The 17,319-nt window shown below is 40.2% G+C and overlaps 1 protein-coding gene across 7 annotated transcripts in view; it reads left to right on the plus strand.

The window, feature by feature from the left end:
• The window catches only part of nav1b (neuron navigator 1b), a 65,636-nt gene that overhangs the window by 7,352 nt on the left and 40,965 nt on the right, over positions 1-17,319 (plus strand). For 5 of the 7 annotated variants that reach the window (XM_069691124.1, XM_069691125.1, XM_069691126.1 and 2 more), the window contains exons 2-3: positions 6,415-7,226; positions 7,367-7,455. In XM_069691124.1, coding sequence (XP_069547225.1) covers positions 6,442-7,226; positions 7,367-7,455 — 874 coding nt within the window. In that variant the 5' untranslated portion in view covers positions 6,415-6,441. Of the gene's footprint in view, positions 1-6,414; positions 7,227-7,366; positions 7,456-13,116; positions 14,122-17,319 lie in introns of those variants that run through there. The other 2 variants (XM_069691131.1, XM_069691130.1) reach the window with 1 other exon arrangement.

Raw genomic sequence — 17,319 nt, forward strand, 5'->3', positions numbered from 1 at the left:
ATTGAGGTTTGAGAGCTCGATTGTTATCAATGTCAAGCAGACAATGTGATTAGGTAAAGCTTCGTTCTACATGGGGCATGCTGCAACACGCTTAAAATCATTGTTGTACTGTACAAACTTTATCATCTGCGATGTTGTTGACGGCAAATTGCAACCCTAGAATATTTTGAAGGAAAAAAAAAGCTATTTTTTGTTGTTAAGTAAAATCAGCTTGTATTCAGGTTTGTCTGGCCATAATTTTGTCGGCTCTTTTGGTGTCGGTAAATGTAGATGATAAAACAGAAAAGGTGATTTATATCTCCATAACTATGACAACACTTGTAGCCTAATCTACAACACCTGTCTCTACAGGAGTCCCTCTATATTTATAAAATAGTAATGATAGTTAGACTTTTTTTTCTGTTTACCTATTTAATATTGCATTTTGGTTATCCAGTTACTCTCTTTCCTGAGTTTGGGTGACTAAAAGAAGTAACGATAACGATGTCTGGTGGATGATGTCACAGATTACTCTTTCAACTACTTAATGTTTTAAACAGGATTGAATTCAAATTCAGTTGTTCTGTGAATGGTCAGTGAGAATTAAAAAAAAAAAAATATTTAATCAAATTTCTTAAATTGATATAATTTCACTCAGTCTAAAAAAATTAATAAACAAGTCTATAACCTTTGCTGGCATCACTAATTTGGCACTGTGGTACTTTAAGCCAGCTTTAGCATGCACAGACTAACATACTGATGTCTAGCAGCGGAAACATTTACCGTGTTGGCCATCTTAGTGTAGCATGTTAGCATGCCAACATTTTCTAATTATCCCTAAGCAACAGTGCAGCTGAGGCTGATGGGGAAATCCCTTTAATAATGAGTATTGGGGACTCTGATGATTTGAACTCATGATGAAGAAAAAGTCAGAACATCACCAAAGTTCTTTACAGTTGATCCACAAAAAGGACATAAATGTGGTTTCGAAATGTAATGGCAGCTCTTTAATAGTTTTTGATGTTTTTGTTTCTTCTCTGATCTAAACATGTTAATGACACAATAAAAAAAATTCAGAGGACCGTCAGTCGGGAATATTAATTGTCTGTATACAATTTTACATTTTTCACCCAAGTTTCTCAAATGACAAAAAAACAAACGGTAGCAGCACCAGAGAGAAAACAAAACACTGGACTGCTGCTTTTAGTTGTCATAAACACACACAGACAACACAAGGCTGGACTAGTGTCAGCGAACAGGGAAAGTATGCCCTTTAGCCAAATCTGATAAGAGACGTACTTTACTTGCATGTTCGTATGCACACTTGAATGTGTGTCCATGTGTGTGTCGTTGATCAGTGTGACCCGAGTCCATGTTTCTCCCCCATGACAGAGCGAAGACACAGGAGGACTCAGTGAAAATTAGGAATCTGGGACTTGGTGCTATATTTAAAAATTGGATCAGGCCTCTTGTAAAACTAGATAATACAACGGTCTTGAGAAAATTGAATCATGCAGATAATGTCATGATGCACTCGTTCAACTCTATTATCTGTTGGTGCTGGAGAGAAACTTGAGCAGGAAGAGACTGAGACGGTTTGTCTGCAAGTGAAATAAAAGAGTTTCCATCTTTAAACAAGACGACACCTCACCAGAATACAACATAAATTACAGATTGCATCATAAGCTCTTTAAATGATTGACTGAATGTTGATTATTTGCAGATTTGGTCATCTATATTTCAGAGAGTCTACATTGGATTTATAGCATTTAGGAAATTGACTCCTCTGATGTCTTCTGAGTACATTATCAGACCCTCTGGCACAGCTGCGCAGGGTTTCTGGGCAGTTTGGAGACTTCGCCGGAGTAAAGTGATCTTGTGCCGACATGATGTCGGTCTGTATGAGTATCTTTAGTCTGGCCTTCGGGCTTGATTATAGGTTTGAGGACTGGGGCAGTTTTAGCTCCTCGTAATGCTGGCTGGAAGCTTTGATAATGGCACACTGAAAGACTGTCATGTAAAGAAGGAGCTCAAAATCACATTCAGACTGTGACAGAAACACGAGCCCCAGGGGGAAACAAGGCATGATGTCACCAGAGAGAGATCGAAATATGAGTCACTAATAAGTCTGGTTATAATAGGTGAAATGTGTGCGTGTGTGTGTGTCTGTGTGACCTTAGGGAAGAAAGGAAAAACGGGAGACGTGAAGACATGTAGTATGCCTGTAGTTTTCTCACTGGCTCGTTGTCGTCCAGCATTGATTTGCTCCCTACTTTCTTTAAAGCAGCACGTGGGTCTAAATTGTATTACTGCGAGCTCCATCATACTGTTAAGTGTAGCTCGTCTCTGTGGAGAGCATGTTAGTCTGCACCGCATCACACTGTCGTCTCCTCATTGTCTCTGTGCGGAGGATTGATTCATGATGGACATTCATTTGTTCAGGTAAGATGAAAACCAGCCGAAGTCATTCAGCCCGGTCAGTGTAGGTTCACAGAAACAGGATGTTTTTTATATTATTTGAAATGATCACAAATGTAAGAAGGGCTAGAAAATAACTTAATATGATTATGTTTTGACTTTCAGTGAAATTGCATCATGTTATGATCATATACTGTGATTATTTTACAAAGCTTTTTTGTCTAATTAAATGATACCCTTCGACTTAGAAGAGCTGGATTTGTGATCTTTATTCTAAGTTATTGAATAAGCATTTAGTTTGTTTTTGTTAAATTTTTTATGATTTATGCACAACACTGGAAATGATGTGTACATTTACAATATTATGACAAATAACCATGATCAGCATTTGTAATTGTGTGTTGTGCCACAGATTTTAACAACAGAACATATATGCATTTATGCAGAGCATTTATGTTCCTATTGATATGTGTGCATATATGAAGCAGTTTATCTCATGCACATCAGATTTTTTTCAAGACCTCAATTCACTTTGTAAATAAGACATGTGGAGGAGAGATATTTGAGCACTGAGGGTCACACAGGGATGGAATATAATCATTGTAAATTTCACTTCTGTTAACCATAATATTTCTAAAAGTACTAAAAGTCAAGTCAAGATTAATTAGTCTAAAATTACAAGTTTGCCCCAGAATACTTTTGATAGAGACCATAAGGGAATTCCTCTTTCAGGAGAAAAACATGTGATACCGGTGTCACCTGAACAGAGGACACAAATGTGGCTTTAATATTATATTTAAGGTCTATATTGTCATATTCATTCTCACACAAAAAAACATTTAATATTGTTGGTGCAAGTAATGTTCTTTTGTCATTCTGACATACTGATCCAACATGAGGATCAAGAATCTCCTTGACAACTAAGAATTGGCTTATTCAAAGTAGACTCTTTATTCAAAACATACATAATGAAATGACACTATTATTATGATGCTGCTCTTCAGAATGTCAAGCAAGGCATGCCTTTTAATCTCTCTCTCTTTCTTTGTGCATTTAACCTCAATCTGTTGTCTAATGGTAGTCTGGCTGCAATTAATGATTATTTTTATTATCAGTTAATCTTTCAATTGTTTTCTTGATTAATTATGTCAAAAACTAAGAAATCTGTGAACTTCATCTGTGAGTCAAGTGACATCTTGAATTGTCCAAACCCGAAAGGTAGTGTTTAATTTACAACGATATAAATTGTAAAACATTTTTTTGGTGCAGATTAATTATTTTGTGGATTGACTCATGAATAATTGAGTTATTGTATCCATTCTGGAGTTGGATTTAGACTTGGACCATGCTGGAAGTGGGACAGAATCACTAATAGGTCTGTCCCAGTGACTTTGGTGCTTCTTCAGACGTTAAAACCGATATTAAATTTGTATTACCTTTTAAGAAGAGTTTCAATATTTGTCCAACTGAAATACGTTAAAAGTAGCGTAGGTTAAAAGGAACGGAGTTATTAAACGGAGAACTTCAAATGAAGAAAAAGAACAGGCTGTACGTGCAAATCGTAACATTTTCTAAGTAACTGATTTCAATTCTTCTCTCCTTAACAAACATTTTATGAGGTGTTCTTCTACAAAATGCATTCAAGAGAAAAGTAGTATGGGTCAATCAGTTCACGATGTTATTTTTTGATCAGTTTCATGCTTTACATTATTTTAGGTGGGGACCTTTGTCCCCCGCCGTCTAAAAGGATTGCCCTGAACCACTTCTGTAAACATGAATTTCTTTATATGTACTTATCAGTTATCTGCATTCGATGACAGGATGTTGGGATGGAGGGGACGGGGTTGAGGGACCGTTAAAGCCCCCACTGTTACCTCTTTGGAGGGGAGGTGCTGTCTGCAGGCCATGGTGGGGACAGCCGGTGTTGGCACGGCCTGAAAGGAGCTGCTCTCCTGCTGCATTTGCCAAGTGGTGTCAGTCTGCCACTGGCTTTCACAGCACGTTTCACACTGGAGGTTGTGGGTAAAAGACCGGGAGTATATTAGGAAAAGCTGTTCAAACATATGGCATCTTTTTAGAGGCACGTCATGCTTTGATGGCGTTTGTGTTGGAGTGTTTGATCATTTTTTTGAATCTCATTTTGAACCCAACATAATCAAAATAATTTTTTGCTAAAAACAAAATTCTTTGGTTTCTTTTAATTGTTATTGAAACGGAGAATTTTTTCAATGTTTTTTTTGTTTTTTTTTAATTGCCTAAGATGAGCCTCTTTACTGCTTCACATAAAAGTGCAGCTGAAGGTCATATAATCATCATCAGACTGACTTTTCTGATCTCACTGTTTCTCCCCGGTTGAGGAATTTAAACTGGTGAGGCGTCTGGTTTTCAGGCCTTTAGTCTGCTTTGAAGTTGTAATTGATCCAAAATGGTTGAGTGATCCTTTCCCTCAAACCATCTTCTCCTCTTTCTTCTTTCCCACTCACCCACACTCACTTTCATTCAGTAGGTCATGTGGTTAGACAGTTTCTGTCGGTGAGGCAGACGCCCTGGAATGTGCAGCTGTTTTATAGTGTTTGATTAAATAGGAATCTTAAATTGTTATCCATCAAGCAGTAAAGAGAAATGATGGATATCTCATTCAGCTAAAATTGCTGTAGACCTGCACACCACAATCATAATTTTTACAACCACACATATATGTTTAACGTCACACACAGTTTCAGTGTGTTGACAGAAACGTCTTTTCTTTTGCAAATTAGATTTTCAGAATTGACAGTGAGAAGCCCATTTATATGAGAAGAAATGTTGCTTTTGTCTGCTTAATTTCTAAAAGTTAGCCGAGAAGATTGATACCATGCACTTGTACACTAATTGTTTGCTGATTAGCTAAACTTCTTGAGTGACACCTTTAAACAACTATACCGATTAGCATAATGCTGTGAACGTTAAGTGTTGATGTGTCAGTTTGTCTGTCTTCCAGATAACTCGTCTGTGACATCGTTACCTTAATTCATGTTACTAACCTGTCAAACTGCAGCTGTGGTACCCATGTAGTAGCAGCTCTTCGTAGCACCTCCTAACACCTCACACACTGAGCTCTTCAAATCAATACATCCGCGTGCAGTATGTTTTAGTTTTTTTTTTCAGTGTTAAAGTGTATTTGGAACATGTTGCATGATGTTTCTGCTCTTCTAAGGACACTAATTCATGTTCTCGTCAAAGGCATCCTTTCAGTCATGTATAATTGTTGCATTAACATGAAGCCCCTTTCAAAAAAAATAGTATACTTTATTTTGTATGGACATTTTTTACAGACTTTATCTCATAATTAAGACTTGATATCTCATAATTATGAGATTCTGTTGGTTATTATGTACCAAAGATAAATGGGGCAAGAATTTAAAGGCTTCAGAATTTAAAGATTTTTTCGGTATTTAAATTATTCACTGACCGTTGTCAGTACATCCAATAGTATGTGACAAAAAAGAACTGTTAGTTGTTAATGTGGAGTACTGTAAACTGTGTTTGTTTGTAATCAGGCATATTGTAAAAGAATTTAGGCTAAAAAAAAAAACACAGCCCACAAGGCAGCTTACTGTACAACTCACTCTTTCCTGGGCAAAAATATACTTCCTGTCTCAAGTAGGATCAAGTTATCATGTTTGTGGCTCTTCTGTATATTAACTTGCCCTGGTCATGTTGGAGAAACTTGACAAATGGAGAGGGCTAAAATTTGGGTTGAATCCTGTGTGGAGATACTCAACTCAAAACACTGAAACAGCAAACCCACCTCTGTCATTGTGTGGTTGTAATTATATACTTCTGCAGAACATTGTCACATTTGCACATGTTGTAGAATACCATTATGAATCTTTACTGTTGTTGTAGCTGTTTTTCAGTTTGCTAAATGTACTTTTACGTCCTTGCTACTTCCTGTTGTGGTTATATTCTATTTTTTTAAACATGAAAACTGGAATAAAAATTTCAACTGTTGCACCGTATTTTTTTTCTCTCCAGATCTCAGTCCAGTAACTGTCAACAACCATGAGCGGTGGCGTGAATATCAAAGTCATATCTCAGAGCCAGAGTGACGCCGGTGTCAGCTCGAGTCTGCCTTTACCTCGAAGCATGATAACTCTCTCCAAGGTGGATTCCAAACAGCAATACAGTGGCCTCCCCAGTCCCACAGTGCAGTATCGGCACACTGCCAAAAAACGGCCTTCGTATTCTTCGTCATCATCTTCCTCGGGCCCTGCGGAGCTGCTGAGAGGTGCAGCTTTAAAGAACCACCTGCTGCAGCAGAAGACGAGCTTGTATTCTCCCCGAGGCCCGGCAGCTACAGAGCGGACTGACGGAACGTGCTCGGCATACAGCAGCCCTCAGATACCAAAGAGGGAAGTCCCTCGCTCCAAAGACACGTTGGACCTCCGCAACAGCACGCTCACTCAAAGCGCTCTGAGAGACCTCCAATTCAGAAGAAACACCAACAAGAACTGGACCTTTGGGAAGTATCGACTAAGGAGTGTGGACAATGCGCAAGAGGGCAACGCCTTGCGCCGGCTCTCGGCTAACGGTCAGCCAGGCCATGGACGAGGACGTCTGCTTTATACTAAAGGTGCGAATGGCAACGACGTCCCGGGGTTGTCCTCAGCTGGAATGGAGCACTTCCAAAAACAGGCGAGGAGCATCTCCAACCAGGTCCTGGGAGCTGCTGATGGAGAGGAGTTCAGTAACAAATCAAAGTCTTCTCATCAGACGCTCAACGTGTCTCGACGAGGGAGTGAGCCGGGGAGAGTCAGCATGGCTGCTGTTGCTCCTTTCAGGTTCAGGTGAGGGCAGGTTTTCAGGTGACTGCAGTTTATTTTTAAGGTGCAATACAAATTATTCAGCTGAAGCTTTTTGTTATATCGTGTTTAAAAAGTGTATTTTGTTTCTGTGTGCATTAACATGTTTGTGTCTTTTCCCGTAGGTTTCAGGTCCACGAGGACACAGATGCCACCCTGGATGATCTGAGTGACTGCTCCTCTGACTCCATGGAGGTTTGTTGTGATGAATTAGGTGAGCCTTTTTTTTTTTTTTTTTTTTTAATCTTTTCCATTTTGGAAATATTGGACACGCGTGATGCTGTAAACAATTTCTTTCTAACTTGTTGGCTGTCATTTCCCTGCCATCGACTGTTCAATTTGGCAAAAATCCCCTCAAAATACTGAAAAGTTAGATACAGTCTATGACAAGAGGTTGCAACATTTTAAGAGGTCATGAGCCAGAAGTTGAGCCACTGCTATAAACCTATAAATGAGGAGTAACTCTTAGATTCAATAATAAATCTAGGTAATATCTGAAGGTAATTATCCAAGATCTTAAAATTGAAGAGCAGGCGGTCCATAAAGTTTAATCACCCGTCAACTCACCCGTCGAATTCACCTTTTTGTCCTTAAAAAAACTATTCTCCTCCTTTTGTAGTTTCATTATCGCAAAAAAAGTTACGTAAATCTTGGACAAACTAACTTTTTCCACACAGTTCAGCGAGTTCAGCCAGTTGGCGAAACAAAACACTGTTTTTCCATTTGTATTATATTGCATCCTGTAACACCCAAACTTTAATATGGCTCACTGTTGACGCTGGACTCTGTTCAGCGCAACAGTTGTCACTAAGTCTGCCGCCAACTCTCAGCGAAAGCTCCGCGCTGTTTTTACCACCTGTTATGTGCATCAGTATTTCCTGGGGTGCTTCACTTCTTTCTTAATGTGCTGGTGGGAAAACAGATTCTTGGAAAAGAGCACATCTCTCAAACCACACAGCACTGTTATCGCAGCACTGTTTCTAAATGATTATCAGGTCTCTGATGTGCCATCATAATTAAATGTCCATCATTTATGTCTGTGCTGTGTAAAACATTAAAAGCTGAATCTTGTGTTTGCTCTGATGCTGCAACAATCCTGCACCTCACGCATGTTGTTACGTAGAGACTCTTAACACAAACATGATGTGTACACAAACAGGCACACTGCACTTTGTGCTTGGTCAGTATTTCATTATGTAATGAAACTTAAGGGATATCTCAATAAGGGAGGACAATTCATCATTATCAACCACATTACTTCAAGTAAGTCCAATTAGAGATGACATAATTACAGCTGTGTTGTAAATAAGTGATATTGATTTAAGGAAGTGAACAGACACGGCTGACTCTGGGGTAAGGGCTTTAACCACAGAATTAATACTGAAACTTGTTTGTTGTGAAACGGGTACATATTTATCCTGAAGCCTTATCATTTCATCACGTGATAGCAAAACTGGCTGTTACCCAATGATGGAGAAGGAACAAGTTATTTTCAGACCAAAGAACTGCATTGAACATGTCAAACACCAAACACACTAATGTCCGTCTTTTCAGCTAATCTTACATGCATAATAAAAGATTTAAAAATACAGCTGATAATGCAGAGACTATAGCCATTCAAGCAGCTTAATGAGCACTAAACACAAAGTCCAGCAGACTTGTGACAAAGTTGTTAGTTTTTTGTATAGTAGTATTTGTTCAAAAACTGAGGTAATGTAAGTGAAATTAAACTGGTGACAATAAAAGGATCCTAATAGTTATTCAAATTCATCCGTTGAATGATATGAACAGAGTTGTGTTTTTATAGGAGTGACTAATTAAAGTGTGATTTTAACTAGAAATAAAGAATTTATGCAACATGATACTTATTTTATCGACAGTTTTCAGTGAATCTGCCCGCAGCACAAAAAAAATTACCTGTTAACAATTAACATTTGGATGTTCAATTATTATACAATCCATGATTTAATTAGCTGATTAATTCCTCTTTTTGTTTGCTTTTACAACTAATTAAACAGAAGCAGTGTCTTAATTAGCAATATAATGTTCAATGAGTAATTTACAAAACCGAGTTGTTAGTTACTTTGACTTATTACCGCTGATCACCCAAGACAACAGTGACTGTGCATAACTGCACTGGGCTATTATAAAACCCTCTCACTGGCTTCTTAATTATCTTAATGACTTGGAGGGGTGAGAGCCTCCAGCCAGCCTCCTCTGGGACAGACAGGGCCGGAGACTGTGTGGTCCTCCGCTGAGGGTGGACAGATGCAGGACTGACAGACTGAGTGGTTTGATGGGAGGATCAGCTTTCACCTCCTGTCTGGGAGTTCCTCTCGTCCCCACCGGACGGACCTAGGGGACGATTAAATTCAGTTTTTGACCGTAGAGCAGAGAGATGTGTCTTAGTAAGCTGTCGTCTGGCTTCAACTACAAGTTAGAGTTGTTTTAATAATACTTCCATTCCTCTGCAGAGACAACAGCTCAGTCAGGATCTCCAGATCTTAGTTTAACATTACTCAAGTTTCAGAACAGGGAGACTCACTGCTCCAGAATTAATACAAGACAGCAAATTAATCACTCTGACAAATGTTTGAGCTCAGATAAGATTCCCTTACCTTTGCAATTGTTGCCTGCAGCTTGTGTTCATCATGAATAAGACTGCTGCACATGAAGGGGATTTTAATGGAGAGAAAAACATTTTTTTTTAACTGTTCAATTTTCATCCCTCAGGCTGCTCACATTCCAGCCAGCACAATGATCCCATTAGATCTTTATTTAGAGGCCTTTGTGTCACGTTAATTAACACGACTTCAACAACATGCGCGAACAATCTTTACATGTGTCTTCACAATGCTTCGACCTACATTACTGTGCCAAAGTTTGACAGGTGTTGAATGTAGAGTACGGAGGCCTTGAGTAGTTTTTATTCATAAATAAACTTTACAATTTAAAATAAAGTGCATTAAATAGAATGAACCTGAATTAACTCAATATTCGGTGTCAGCCCCATTTCCCTTTAAAAAAGCAAATACACACTTGCGCACAGTTTGTCCAGCTACATAGCAGGTAGGTTTTTACGAGAATCTCGGGAGAACTTGTCACACTTCTTCCGTGGATTTAAGCTGCCCCAGTTGCTTCTTTCTTTTCAAGTAATTCCAGGTTGACTTCATGATGTTGGGATCAGGGCTCTGTGGGGGTAAATCCATCTGTTGTCTTGTTCTTATTGTCTCTGAATATAGCTCGTTATGACTTGAATCTGGGACCAATCCTTCATGGTTTTGCTTGATGAATAAAAATCTAAAGTGTCTAAAGTTTTTGCACATTACTCTACATGTGACTATGCGCACATTTAACGGTGCTTTTCTTGGTGGTTTTCCCCTTGGAGCACATGTGGAGGTCTCCCTGAAGTGCTTGAGTCCATTGCATCATAGCAGCTGAGCGACCCAAAAATGATTACATGTGCTGGACAGGAAAATGCACAACAGACAGCTGTGTAATTGTCACACACACACACACACACACACACACACACACACACACACACACACACACACACACACACACACACACACACACACACACACACACACACACACACACACACACACACACACACACACACACACACACACACACACACACACACACACACACACGGCCAGCTGGAGAATGGGAAACAGATCCAGATATGTAAGAAACCAAATGAAAGTTTGAGCTCCACCCTTCTCTCTCCTGAGAACTGGTGGCGACTGAAAGTTTCTACATTTACAAAAGTTTAATGTCTGTTCTATGAGTAAATGCATTATAGTCTCCTGGTGACAATTACTAATGAAACTTGGTATTGACGATTGACCAGATGTCGGTGCAGTGGTGTTCTGGGCTAAATGCTAACATCAGTATAACCTCAGGCAACAGTTATGCTGATGTTGACCTGTTTTACCATGTTCCTCTTGATCTTAGTGTTAGCATGCTAACACTGGGCTATTAACACTGCAGTAAGGTGCAGGTATTTGGCCATAAACCAAAGTGTTGGACAGTGGTGATTAATGAAAACCGAAACTGTACAACATGAACGTCTGGACAAAGTTATAGCAGAGATAATTAAGGTCATCCTTCAGAGATTATGAAATTTTGCAATTTCATGAAATAGTTGTTGATATATTGCAGTCTGAACTAAAAGTGGTCGATCAATCGACTACCCACTTCCACCATCACGTAACAGGAGGTGTTTGTTATGTCACCGTCTACGGCAAATCTTATGAATTGAAAGCTAACAGGAGTTTGTTATCTTATGATTCATTAAGAGAAACTTACTCCCCCAAAGCAAATGAGCTTTTCACTGCTTCATGAGAGTAAAATCGCCATCAGTGATCTGGAGTCAGCTGGTGAGCCCCGAAGCTCGTGATGAGGAGGAACAAGACTCGACGTTGTTTCCGGGAACTAATTGCCAGTTCAAACAATGCTGCCAGAGCATGAGCCACCCCAGGTGCTCTGAAACCCAAATAAAAAAGGGCAGTGGAGTGTGTGGCCAACCCACTGTGAGAGTCAGAGCGGTACCCTGTGGACATTGTATCTAACAGGTCAATCATGTCCAGTGGATTCGCACCATTGAGCATGATTGTATTCAGTCAATGTTGGTTTGTGAAAAAGAGCAATTACCTCGTAAAAGGGAAAACCTGCAGTTCAGCAGCATTGATTTTGGTACATTACGAGACATTTTCAGATATTTTACAAGATAACGTACTAACATGTGGGTTGTATGGAAAAGGTAAATGTTTCTTTGTGAACTGTGGTTGCTCAGAGCAGTGAGGTCTGGTGCAGATGACATGCGGCCGATGAGAGAGGGCGGTTTCCATGGAGCAGCCCTGCATGCGAGCGCTGCGTGAATCCCCCTCAGAGACCGCTGTGTGGAATATCTTAATGATTCCACCCTCATGTCAGCAGATCAACCCTGCACAAATTGATTGATTGATTTTCTAGTTTAACAAAATCAGATGTGTGTATTTTTGTGCGTATAAATGCATCTTACACAGACTTGAAGATATTTTCAAAGTGTGGTTTTGGGTGTGTTACTTGCTAACACTGGCACATCTTGTCGCTCGCTCAGTCTGCTAAAGTGAAGTCACCCATTTGGCCAATGAACTGGATGTGAAGCCAAGTTTAAATTTTGTTTTCATTTTTTTTTAAGCAGTGGACAAAACTACCTAATAGGTTTGTGTCATCTGTTTTCATTTACACGTTATCATTCAACTTAGTCATTAGTCAAAATGAGTATTGGTAGGACGGCACACTGGTGCTATTTTTTTTTTTTTTTTTTTTAAACCGTATGATTTATCCAGCTGTAAATCTGGAATAGATATCATAAGGAAGCTCAGACAGGATCAAGAGATAATCTGGATGCTCCAGTTGTTGCTTTATGTGGGGCTGTGACAGTGATCATAATTCATGCTATAGGAGGTAATTACACGAGTTGTGTATCAATTCACACGTTAATAAACCTTCCACCAACACAATTCATGCATCACGTTAAGTGTATTGAACAGTGAACGCTGGATGTGAAGGAGGGGGAGGGGGAGAGGAAGAACAAAGGAATTGGAGGAGGTGGTGGGGAAAAAATGATGTGTTACGGGATAATTGTGTCTACTTTTAAAAGCCACAGATGATGTTTTCTCATCGCTCTGTTGCATTTCACATGTTCTGCTGAGACATGGTAAAAGCATCTTTAAATGAAGGAAAAAAAAAAAAAGAAAGGAGGAGGATGGGAGGATGGGAGGGAAGGCGGAGGCGGAGGCGAGGGAGAGGCAGCAGAGAGCAGGGGGGAGGAGGGAGAGCTGCTGCCGCTGTCATTCTGCTGCTGCGCGGTTCAGCGGCAGGAGGGTGTGCTTGAAGGGAGGAGTGTGGAAAAAACGGAGGAAAGGAGCACGGAAGGGAAGGACAGAAAGGGGAGCGCCTGGGCAGCACTGCAACAGCTGCAGCTGCAGCAGCCTGTCGGGAAGAAAGAGACGGAGGGAAGAAGGAGAAGCTTGCAGGATTGCCTTTGAGGAAGCATTTTAACGTAGGATTTTTGCACAAGGAGAAGGGTTTGAGTAAAGAAGCCTGTTTTCTCTCTCCTGATGCTTTTTAATATGGTCTCATGCAGGAGGCATGCTTGGAAATAGTGTGAAAGGCAGAGAAGGAGATTTGAAGATGGAAAGGACGGATAGCACAAAGGCATACGGCCAAGCAGATGGCAAAGGAGTTGGTATGGCAGCGAAGAGGGCCAAGTCTGGAGTGCCCCAGAGCACACAGCGGGGTGAACTAAAGGTTTACCGGGCGGGTAGCTCTGAGGGCAGACTACCGGTGTCCTCCAGCCTCCGCAAGCAGAGGTCTATGACGAACTTGGCTGTACTCACTGACGCTGAGAAGAAGTTGCACCTTTATGAGCCGAAGTGGTGTGATGACATGGCCAAGCCGGGAGCGGGGCTGACAAAGACGGGCAAGCCAAAGACAGCAGGGGGTGGCAACGGTGCCGGAGGGGGTGCACCGCTCTCTCGAAACCTTTCCAAATCTGAACACTCACTGTTCCAGGGCAAACCCAAGCCCTTCAGCCCTCTCGCTGCTCCCTCGGCCCTCAGCAAGCAGAGCCGCATACCTCGTGGTCCTTACGCTGAGGTGAAGCCTCTGAGCAAGGCACCTGAGGATGGAAAGTCAGATGACGAGATCCTCTCCAGCAAGGCGAAGGCCAATGCAAAGAAAAATGGAGCCGGAGCCGGAGGGGAGTCTGGTTCTAAAGGCCAGGGAGAAGAAGGGGGAGACAAGCCCTTCCTGAAGGTGGATCCAGAGTTGGTAGTGACCGTATTGGGCGACCTGGAGCAACTGCTCTTCAGTCAGATGTTAGGTGAGTACAGCAGAGCAGTCTTGATGCCTCCACCATGCCTGGGACCCCTACAGTATGTTTGGGTGTCATGCTACAATACAATATTGAAAGCCGGCAGCACGCCCCCTTTGATACAGCCGCCACACGGCACCTGCTTGCTGCTGCAGATCCACATTCCCCCTAAATGGATTTTTCACAGCTCATCAACTGAGGAAAAAAAAAACATGAAGACTTCCGCGTGCTTGCGAAGCATGCTGCTATTATCATTTTATTGAATGCTTCCCCAGCTTAGCATTTTTACATGAAGCTTAGTTGAATACCAGGATGCTCCATTGTTCTAATTCCTCCAGCATGTTGCTCAGGTGTCCGACGCTTGGTGGCATTATTTATGTGAAATATGCTTGCTTGTTATCATAACATTGCCGGTTGATGAGGCCTGGAGGGTGGAGGGAGGAGTTTGTGGATTGTGGATTACTACCAGCAGATTGATCTCCTTTTCTAAAATCTCTCATTTGCTGCAACATGTGCCGATGGACTCAAGGTTCCATCCGCCGCTCCACGTATGCTTCTAAAACCCAGAAATGGGAATGACAGCGTGCCATATTGAGTTCCTTTTAGGCACAGTAACACATATTTAGCCTCCTCCCAGCTCCATTCATCTGCAGAGCATTGGCAGATGGTTTACACCCTGTGTACTACCACGCTGCAAATGGAAAAGAGAATGGCTTTCTCTCTGTCGGTGTAGGTCAGGTTTAGTAATAGGAAGGGTCAAAGAATAATGAGGATATTGATCATCATATAATAATAATTATGACTCTGATGACTTTTTGTACATGTATGTCTTTTATATTTAATTGCAGGTACAGAATGCATTGAATTATCATGTGCAGTTCCATGAAAGAAGAAATCATCGTCTTTGGAAGACTTTTAGATGCATTGAGTTTCAAATCCAGTTTTCCTCTCACATGTCCTGGAGAAGTTATTTTACATCTTGTATCTTAATAATTTTACCTTTTAGACTTTAATATTGATGGGCTATTTAAGTTACTAGAGAGGAAGATTATTCTGCAGATGACACTGTTCTTTTTAATGCACATTTCTCAAAACATATATTCCTTGGTCTCAAATCCCATTTTGCATTTCATGTTCCACTCAGTCAGTATCATCATGAGAGCATGTTTCCTGTTGCATCTTAATGAGCACATCTGTGGTCATTTGATGTGTTATCCATGCTTCATTAGTCTATATAGATATGTATCACTCATGTTAGTCACACTGTACAGACTGTTAACAACTATAAATACAGGATATAATACATGGAAGCGTCCACACTGGTATCCCCTTTGCGTGATTGAATGTGGAACCAAAAATTGCAAAGAGCTCTGTTGATTTCTGCACCACACCCACATATGCTTTATTAACCTGATTGCATACAATTTTCAGCGCAATGCCCTCGGGCTGACACAGCTTCTCTTCTCTGCCTTGCATTGACCTTCGTAGTGTCTCAAAATCAATTGAAAGTCATTTTTTGAAAAGGAGGGTTTTATCATCTTAATGAATTATTCATCATCGTTTAAGTTTATAATCCCACGGGGGACTTTGACACAAGTCAAGTGCTTTGTGTTCCTTTAAGAAAATCAGACCCCCAAAATTGGAAACAAAACATGGTGATGGAAAAGAAAGGGTTAACAATTACACAAATTATTGACTTCTAATTGAGAAAAATTTTGTTAATTCATGTTTATTGCTCAAGACAACATAATTTTTTCTGCATATTAGACTAGAACTTTTATCATTGTCTTACTGTACATGTGCAGTGGGTAGGCTTGCTACTGTAAATAGAGCTTTTTATTAATAGTCTGCACTACAGTTGAGACCTAGTTAATGCTTAATGCTGTATTCTGCCTCAACAGAATTTCTCATTATGAGCTCCCTGAAAGGATTCTTTTATTTCTGAACATAGAGGATCTCTTTATTTGCCAATATACATCAAGAATGGTCAAATTCATTAAAAGGCTCATTTATTAAACTGTCCATGTGCGTTTGTGCACCAGATAACACTGGGACATCGCATACCGCTGCGACATTGAAACTAGGCTTTGTATGCACACAAAAATATAAAAACCTTCTTTTTAGGATTAAAAACAAATTTTCATGCTCATTTTGTGGGTTGTTTGCGTAGGTATTAGGTGAATGTGTTTGCACTGTCGGCTGTGTAATAAATGAAAAAAAGACAAACTCCAAATCAGTTGCTTGAAATGACTTCCAAAATAAAGATTGAACAAACACATCCCATGCCATTACAATAATAGCTTCATAAGAAAGCAGAAGATTAGAGTAGAACCGACAGCATTGCTGATGATATGTATTAAAAAAAAAAAAAAAAAATTGTCGACATCAAGGGGATGAGCAAACCTCATTTCATCAGAACTGCATTGGATCTGTCATGCCAGATCTCCACGAACGTAGCAGAGGCCTGTAGTCATCAGTGGAAAAGGTAGTTTGCTCTAAATGGGGGAAGCAGCGGTCACGGTTGGCATCATTTCAAGCTACAGAGGCACGCAAGGGTCAGAGATGTGAACTCTTATATAAGTTCAGATTTTAAAGACAAATATAATTCTCAAGTTGTTTGTTTGGAGGAGCTAGTTTGGCACCTCAGTCTTCTTAGGGTTTCTTAGAATTAACATATGTAAATAAAAGACTTGTTTCATTCAGTTCCTTCTTAAATATGTAGGAATGAGGAATACAGGATGAGATGAAATGGCTGTATGTATCTTTATATTCAAGTCACCCATCTTTGTGGTGTTTAACACTTTGCTGATACAAGTTATTAGAAGATCTCAAGAATGAAAGTACATATTTGCTTGAAAATGGTGGTTTTATATGGTGAGCGTGAGACAGCCATTCACTGAGAGAAAAGCATGTGTTCAAAAAAGTGGTCTTTCACTTCTCCCTCTTTTAGGTATCATCACTCACAGTGGATAGCTATTGTTGAAGAGAGAAATAATTTACCCATCAACATTTGATCGCTCTCTGTATCACCTCTGAAAACATTGAAGCATAAAAACAGATCATCTTCTTGTTTTGTGCCACAAAGGAACTTCTCTTTTTCGCTGTCAGGTTTTTCAGTGTCTTTGTGAAATCTATCCCAATAAAAAAGGTTTAAAACTTAAAAGTGGGGGCTGATAAAAGCTGCCGGTCGTCTTCTGATCATCTTCA

The sequence above is a fragment of the Brachyistius frenatus genome, unplaced genomic scaffold, assembly GCF_029030835.1.
Source record: "Brachyistius frenatus isolate BFR_SWC_R1_liver_20210118 unplaced genomic scaffold, ASM2903083v1 Contig_10, whole genome shotgun sequence".
Taxonomy (NCBI): domain Eukaryota; kingdom Metazoa; phylum Chordata; class Actinopteri; family Embiotocidae; genus Brachyistius; species Brachyistius frenatus.